Raw genomic sequence first — 8906 nt, forward strand, 5'->3', positions numbered from 1 at the left:
AATTACATATCCACTGATTAGCCTCGCTTTTCGTGAGCAGACGTTCTGTAGGATCTGAGTGCAGAGGCCAAACGCCTCTGAAAAAAGTCCTTGTCGTCTTCTTCAAACCAGAGCATCCATGGTCTTCAACGGTGCATGTCAGCACTGCTAGACACCATTTACCAGGATGAAAGTAGACCAAGGTTAAAAAAGTTATGGCCTCACAGTGTTTTTAAAGAGATGGTGTATAAAGAGATTGTGAGAGAGGTAGTCCGGTGGTTAGAAAGCTAGGCATTTGCGTCTTGAAGAGGCCCCAAGGGTCAGCATTTTGATGCTCAGTCTGTCCCTCTGGTCCCTGAGCAAGACCCTGGACCACGGATTGCTCGCTGTGCTCCTCTCAGCATTGGCAGAAACACTGCTCCCTAAGGGATGGGTTAAATGCAGAGACAAATTTCCTCTCTGTAAAAATATAAAGGGAAGGGTTTTATTTATAATGTCATTCCAAATTTTAAAAGTGTGATCTCAGAGCAATTTCCAAATTCGACCTTGCACCCAGCACCACGAATGCAATGTTAGAACCCGAGCAGATGGTGCTAACCACCGGCCAGCTAGTGTTACTTTTTAAAGATCAGAATGGCAAGGAGGCATACTGGACGCACGGCCATTTCAAAACAGCCTTTTATCTCTTATTCTTCAGCCACATTATGATCAGGCGAGTGAACTAGATTTTGTTTAATCCTCCATTGGTCCAAATGGGAGTATTCCGGGGTCAATCTTGTTGATGTTTATTTGTCACGATCATTTTTTTATTTGAGATTTCAAAATCTGTAAGTATATGTCTGAAATTAATATTTAAACAGAACCACAGGAAAAATATAAATAAAAGCTTGCCATGAGAAAAATAGCCCATAGCTAATAAACGTGATTTTTTTTTTGACATGAAGTGGCATTTCTATGTCTGAAGAAACTTCAGATTTTTTTTCTGTAACATATTTCTTCATTGTCATTACTTCTCTGGAACTGCAGAACACTCAATTTGTTTTTTTTTTGTTGTTTTTTTTATGCAAATGTGTTGCTTTCAAAGCAAAATGTCTATCTATACTATCATATAAAGATGGTGTGTCGAAAGTGCGGCCCGACTTAAAATCTTACAATTGAATGTTGAATTGAATGTTAGGGACAGCACGAAACATTTGTCATTTAATAACCACACTTTTTACATTCCCTTTAATTTCATAGTAAACAGGACCACATCTATACAATGAGTTTGACTCAAATGTAGACTTTGGTGCATTAAAATCTGATTGGAATTAATTTATTACAATTGGTTAAATACAGTCTAATTTATTTTTTTAAAAGATCAGATTTTATTAAGAGGGTAAAAAAAAATCACAATTCCTTTTTTGTTATTTTTGTAGTTTATCCACTTTTTGGCCCTCAAGTGTTTTTGACTGGACAATACTGGCTCACGAGCCAAAACGTTTGGACACCACTGACCTAAAGGCAGGTATTCAGTATATCACCATTGTGCCATATTCTTTCTTCTAAGAATATGTCAAAAATCTGACAGCTTGTATGACAAAAAACAACAACAACTGTACAGGGCTGTCCAAAGTGATGCCTGTGGACAATTTGTGACCTTCAGAATAGTTGTGTGCAATCTGCGACTACAATTTAAAAATCACACAACTTTTGCTTTCCAGCACAGGTGATTGATGCAGATACACTTTAAAAACCGTTTTAAGAAATGTTTAGGGTATAAATTGTTTAATGACCACATTGTTTGCTTTTTACTTTGATTTCATAGTAAATACGACCACAAACATCCAATGACGTTTACTCAAAAGCAGAATTGGGGAAACCCATTTTTAACTTTCGTCTAACTGCGGTAAACCCTTTCCAAGAATGTATGACTCATGCTGAGAATAGACAAAGACCATTTTTTTAGATCAAGAAGACAAAAACTTATTGTCCCAAAAAAAAAATATTTTTCAGAAAAATCATTTTGTTTTAATAAAATATAACATGTTTGCTTTATTGTTGAGCATGTAAAGATGAAAAAAGTACTTTAACAATCAAATACTTTAGCAAATGTACTCAACAATTATTTATGTTTTGGGCAGCGATGGTGTAGCGGTAGACGAAGCACCAGCGCTGCATTTTGTGGCACATCACTTGGACTTTCAGCTTGAAGACCTACAAGAAATAATCAACACCATTAGTGGACGTTCTTGCATGAACGGCTCTCGGGGCAAACTTCTGCGTCTGCCCACCTTAAACACACACACAGACTCCCCAACATTTTCTTAAGCTACTGCTTAGAAGCTGTAGAAGCAACAAATATGATGTGATATAATGTTAGATTTGTGGTTTTAACAAACCGCCACCTCTGTTTAAAAGCATCGGTGTATGATAGTTTTCATACTTGTCTCAATCAGTCATCATCCTAATGCGAAGAAAGCAAATTTCAAACTATGTTTTAATAATGTGCTCAAAGCAGCCTGGATATTTAGCTTTTTGAAACAGTGATGTCTGCGACTAAATATTCTATTTTAGCATGCAGATTTAAGGGTACTCATTCCCATTGGCTTGGCATGGAAAAAACTCCACAGAAAACTGGATGTGTGGGGCAGTGGTAGGGCAGGCACTCCATGTATGGAGGCTAACATTCCTTAACGCAACTTTTCTGGGTTGGATTCCATTTACTGCATGTCCCTGATCTCTTCTTGCCTCCATTCCTATGTGCTAAACTACCACACAAAGGCCACTAGTAACACAAACACAGACAATGTGTTCTGGACAGAACTGACAACTATCATGGGTCCCCAAAAAGAATTTGAACTTTATTTCTGGCATAATTCAGAGTTGTTTGGGTTTATTCAGACATATGTAAAGGAGAACAGATTTGTGAGACAACATGCTTTCGGGGGGGGGGGGAGTCATTCTGACCGTTTATTTGAGTTAGCTTTGCTGATAACCCATCACAATGTTCTCCATCATTCCTGTTGAATTCCCATAACAACTCGTGACCCATTTGTTTTCACGTATTTCCTAACCAAACTCTTTGACCAATCAGAGCATCCTGTTGGTTATTTTCCTCCAATGGCAGAGCCGCAGAACGGGGAAAGCCGAGTGAGAGCGGACATGTCCGATGCAGCTTGGTGCTTGAGTTTGACAAGTGGGCTGTGTCTGTCTGCGCGCACACATTTGTTTCCGAAGCAACCCTGAAGTGGAGAGCGGCTTTATTTCTCGTGAGGAGCCCAGACATGACACGACTGAGGATGCTTTGTGTTATCTTGGCACTGTTTATTAGCCAGTGCGCCGCCGTCATAAGGTAAATACTGTCTATCACCTGGTTACCCTCGCCACTCAGGAAGGCGCGTGCTTCTTTTAAGTTGTCGCAGTGCACAAATTAAACGCACGTGTCTTCAATCAGCCACTTTCAGCAGTAATAATGACCAGTTTCAGAAAGCTAAAAACGACAACTGTAATATCAGTATTAATATATTAATAGTTTGCTTACGACGGCCAGAGAACCAGGAAGCGTGTGTTTCAGCCCCGTGATGCTCACACGTCGCTGCGCATTAATCCAATAAACATGTCGTTCCAGGGTTCCGCTGTATAAAACCAGAAGTCTGCGCCGCCTCATGAGCGACAATGGGAGGACTGTGGAAGAACTCCGGGCTCTGGCCCAGAGTGCTGGAGCTCCGGACAGCGGCCCACCCCCCAGCTTACCCGTGGAGAGGCTGACCAACTTCATGGATGTAGGTGCACCTGCGCATCGCTTGGATTCAGATTTAAATAGCGGCTAAGTTTAACATATTCCATCACACTGTAGAGGCAGAACCTCGCTGATTTTGAAACAAACTGTGAATACCTATCTTTGTTTGATACGCGTTTCTAAAAGAATGGGTCACATCCTCTGACAGACTGCTTTATTTAAGCAAATATTTGACTGTAACTGTGTTTGGTCTCATTTCACACGAGTCCAAACAGAATGCGCAGTGCAACAGGAAGTCCAGCAAATCACTCAAGTGTTCCTGGAAGTTTAGTTTTTGCAAGGCCAAAAATCTAAGGCCAAAAAAGCCTTCCTATGGGTAGTGCTCATCCAGTACAGGTAAAAGGAGATAAATACGTCACAGAATATCTTGCTTCTCACCCCAGTTGAAAGCTGAGTGACTGATGGCAAACACACCCTGGGCCCCATCCAGACCATACTCACTAACTTATTTGGTCGGGAGGGGGGGTCCCATCCAGCCTAGAAGACGACTACAGTGGCAGCCTGCTTAAAGAGTAAATAATTTTGTTTGCATATGTGAGCCAAGACCTCGCCTCTCTTAAAGCACCAGTGTGTAATATTTACATCCATCTAGTGGTGCGGTAATTGAATTACAGATGACCTCGCCATTAAGCACGTAATAACTGCTGATATAAGCCACGGAGAATGGAGTGCCGACCTCCGTAGCGGAGTGTCATAAATGTGACAATGTCAACAAGTATGTCCTCCGTGTATTTGGTACCAAGTTACAGCTAATAGCCAATCCGGTCATTGTGTGAAATGTTTTTTGGTGACCTGCAGACTCAGAGAACATCTGATGAAGGTAGGGGGAGAGGGTGACAAAGAAGAAAAAACTAGACATCTCTGCTGAGAGGGCGTAGTTGGTGCTCTACACTGTCCTGTTTCTAACGTAAAGGCAAAATAAACTTCACTGCTACATTGAATTAACGTACCGGTCCAGCAGAAAGCCTGCAAGCTCCGCGTCCGTTTTGGATCCTTGTTCCCACATGAATTGTCCCCACTCCACCTGGTTATAATTCCTTCAGCTGATATAGACTCTCGTTTTCTCCTGGTTATTACTTTTTCTTTTCTTAGTTACTTTTTGGCTAAAGAGAATGGATCGTCCTCCATTTAAACAGAAAACGGCAAATGGAATGATCTACGCTCATCTTTGCTTGTTTTATACTCCTCCTCCACCGACAACACGTCTTTGTATAGAAGAAGGATGAAACGGCGACTGTCTGTTGGACAGTTCGTCAGTCCTTTTGACCACTGTAATCAAAAACGGCGATGTAACATGGCGTCTTCCAGTGGGTGCACCGCCACCTATATGTATTTATGAAAGCAATACTTGAAAAAGGAAAAAGGTCAGTGTGCGCTTTAGCATGGTGCCTCACCTTTCTCTCCAAGTTATTTTTGGACATATATTTACCGGTTGGGGACATGGAAAGACTGACATTTTTTATGTGCCTATTTTCTGAACTGACTCAACCCTCATCCAACTGTGTCTCTTGGTTCTTTCCGTTGCATCTGCAAACTGCTTTGACCTCTGCTGGTGTTTTTCTCAGGCCCAGTACTACGGCGTTATCAGCATCGGCACCCCTCCGCAGAACTTCACCGTCCTGTTTGACACCGGCTCCTCCAACCTCTGGGTCCCGTCCATCCACTGCTCTTTCTTTGATCTGGCCTGTTGTGAGTTCACCCTGCATTGTATATTTTTTAATTAAGTCGTTTTATGCAGAGTTTAGATTGAAAACAGGTGAAACACTTGACACACCCTTTAAAACGGAAGCCATTTGCACCATGACTAGTTTTTGTTAGTAGCAGAAGCAATAGCAATATTTGTCACTTGAATAATAACTAACCTTTTTTTTTTTTTTTTTTGTCCAGGGGTTCATCATCGGTACAACTCGAAAAAGTCCAGCACGTACGTTAAGAATGGCACAGAGTTTGCTATACGATACGGCAGAGGCAGCTTGTCTGGCTTCATCAGTGAGGACACCGTGTCGGTGAGTTCAAGAACCTTTAAAACTGCTTTACTTGGATTAAGCGGTCGCTTTCTTTGTGTAATTTAAGTTGCAGGAAGCACTGATCTTTAACCGTGGCTTCCTTTGCTTTAAAGGTTGCAGGTCTATCTGTGTCCGGTCAGCAGTTTGGAGAAGCAGTGAAGCAGCCTGGCATCACCTTTGCCGTTGCACGGTTCGACGGGGTTTTGGGGATGGCGTACCCCTCCATATCAGTGGCCAACGTCACGCCGGTGTTTGACACAGCCATGGGTGCCAAGCTGCTGCCCCAGAACATTTTCTCTGTCTATATCAGCAGGTGGGTTTAAGACTAAGACGTTAAGCTGTTTCTGAACTTGCTCCACACTTTCACTGCGAGGAGGAAATTACTGCGAAAGTGTTGGTTCAGGTTTGTTGGGTAATCGGTTGTAAAAAACCGTCTGATTTTGCGAAAATGCTTCTGCTTGAAACGGTTTAACTCTCAGGGACCCCAAAGCAGCAGTGGGAGGAGAGTTGGTGCTGGGTGGGTTGGACCCGCAGTACTACACTGGAGACCTGCACTATGTTAACGTGACCAGAAAGGCCTACTGGCAGATCGGCATGAACAGGTGAGACTTTGTTGCTTTGACCAAGTGGAATAAAATAGTGGAAGTGAAAACGCTTTCAGTTCTTCAATCTTACTTTACGGATGCTTATACTTTAAGCACATCTTAACATTCTCATCTCTATGAATGCATAAAAGTCAAATGTTATGGTGTTTTTTAACGGTAAACAATACAGTAAGTTTTCTTAAAATAGTCTTTTCGTTGTACTGTAGCTGTTTGGCATCAACTAATACCTCCTTGTCTTTGGTTCTTCTAACCCTCCAGAGTTGATGTGGGGAACCAGTTGACCCTCTGCAAAGCCAGTTGCCAGGCAATTGTGGACACAGGAACGTCTCTCATTGTTGGTCCGTCAGAGGAAATCAGAGCGCTGAACAAAGCTATTGGAGCTCTGCCTCTGCTGATGGGAGAGGTAGGAGTCACAGATCTTGAAGTCTCTGGACTTTTGTTCTTGAGTTTAATCTCGGCATGCTTATTTGTCCTCTCTAGTACTTGATTAACTGTAAGAAGATTCCAACTCTTCCTGTTATCTCATTCAACATCGGAGGGAAGACGTTCAACTTGACCGGGGAGGATTATGTCATGAAGGTATGTATTTAGAGGAGTCATTTTATCTCCTCCTTTCTGCAGGTCAAGTTGTCAGCTAAAAAAAAAACACAATTACATTTTACAGAAATGCAGGATAGGGCTGTTTTTTTCCATAGTCATCAAGTGTTTTTTATAAAATCTTGTACAAACATCTAAAGCCCTATTCACGTGACAACAATCCATTAAAAATAGTTTTTCCCTTTCTGTTGACACATCAACGGGACATTTTAATTGCGTTCTCAGTGCACAATGCAGTAAAATCTTAAAGTTGTAATTTCCACTAATGCCAATCAAGCGACATTGTTGTTATATTTAGTGGCCTTTTAAAGTTAAGAATCTTGTCAGCATGTGTTACAACTGTGAAATTGTTTTTGAGACAGACACCGGCTCAGGATGTACAGAGATAACATGTAGCACGCAGACACAAGACATAATATTTCCATACTTTTTATATGTATTAATTATTATTATTTTAATGTAGACCCCTTTACCGACTTTTCAAAACTCTGACTACTGACTAATCTATTAACTATTTTGTGACTACACGTGAAAACGCCAATCGTTCTGCAGTTTCTGTCCTGAGCCAGCAGAAAGTGCTGCCATAAGCCCCTCCCACTTCCCAAGCACTGTAGTCAGTCTCTCAGACACGTGTAAGTAATCTTCTGTAATAGTGGTATTGCAAATGAGAAAAATGCATTAGTCTGATTTATTAATAATAAAAAAAAAAGCTTCATCCACTTATTCTCAGCATGTGACTTGGTTCATAGAGTTAAGTTTAGTTTAATGAGAAAGGAGCTGGTCTTGTAACAGACTTGTGGCTGCACTAGCTAACAACTTGGTGACAAAACTTCTCAAGAATTTTAAACTAGTGGCCTGGTTTGTAAATTTGATTGGAATATAACTAAGTTTATTATTGCTGTAATGTTGCATTTGGACAATCTCAGGAGCCACAGTTTGGAAGTAAAGATTTGGTTTAGTATATAAAGTCAGCCAAAGTCCTTTTTAGCCATCAGACTGAAGTGTATGCATGTGTCCATCTGTGTTAGCATGAGTTTGTTCAGTCAGTTTTTGTCTTTGTTCTGGGGGGGTTGCTAATAAACCACATTTAATGAGGTAAAATGTTCCAACTTCATAGGCAGCCGTGCATAATCAATGATGACCAATAAAACTATAATTGAGATTTTTCCCCCCTCTCCCTTATTGCAGGAGTCTCAGTTGGGAATGTCCATCTGTCTGTCTGGGTTCATGGCCATGGATATCCCACCTCCGGCCGGGCCCCTGTGGATCCTGGGAGACGTGTTCATAGGGAAGTACTACACCGTGTTTGACCGGAGCGCAGACCGAGTCGGGTTTGCTGCTGCCAAGTAGGAGACAGATGGAACGTGTTAAAAAGATTCTTCCAACTAGTAATTAGACTAAAATGGGAGCTGATCACCGCAATTTAAACATCACAGCAAGAAATGCTGGAATTTCTCGTCTGGTTTTTGAAGTTTATCCAACGTGCGGACCACTAAAGATGCTGCATTAATGTTTAGATAAATCAGCCGTGTCTGTTTTTGTGCTATTTGTTGCCACCACAGTGGGATGCTGCTTTATTTTTTTCCGCTTTAACGTTTTATAGTTGTCCTGGCAGATTTCAAACTATGGACTTTATTTGCACTGCTTGAAACCAAACTGCAACTTAACCTTATTTCTATTTTTGGTGTTTTTTTACATGAGGTCCTAATGACTAAAGTTGGGTTTGCACTCTATCTGAATGAGAAGTTCTGTCCCATGTGAGTTTATCAAAGGTGATTGAATAAAAATTCTTAAAAAAAATCATTTGTCGTTTATTATAGTACCTTCAGATTGTATCTTTACAAAAACCCAGAGACCACGCATGCTGCCATGTCAACATTTATTGAAGTATACAAAGTGCTCCAACTTCTAAACTCCATTTTAAAAACAGAAATCATG

General features: G+C 41.1%; 1 protein-coding gene across 1 annotated transcript; it reads left to right on the forward strand.

Annotated features, from left to right (window-relative positions):
* Positions 1 to 3106: 3106 nt before the first annotated feature.
* napsa (napsin A aspartic peptidase) lies at positions 3107 to 8619 on the forward strand. The gene is made up of 9 exons (XM_012873107.3): positions 3107 to 3313; positions 3590 to 3743; positions 5326 to 5449; positions 5648 to 5766; positions 5880 to 6079; positions 6246 to 6368; positions 6630 to 6774; positions 6852 to 6950; positions 8157 to 8619. The coding sequence occupies exons 1-9, from the start codon at positions 3246 to 3248 to the stop codon at positions 8316 to 8318; spliced, it is 1194 nt and encodes a 397-aa protein (XP_012728561.2). The 5' UTR covers positions 3107 to 3245; the 3' UTR covers positions 8319 to 8619.
* Positions 8620 to 8906: the final 287 nt, after the last annotated feature.

The sequence above is a fragment of the Fundulus heteroclitus genome, chromosome 16 (assembly GCF_011125445.2).
Source record: "Fundulus heteroclitus isolate FHET01 chromosome 16, MU-UCD_Fhet_4.1, whole genome shotgun sequence".
Taxonomy (NCBI): domain Eukaryota; kingdom Metazoa; phylum Chordata; class Actinopteri; order Cyprinodontiformes; family Fundulidae; genus Fundulus; species Fundulus heteroclitus.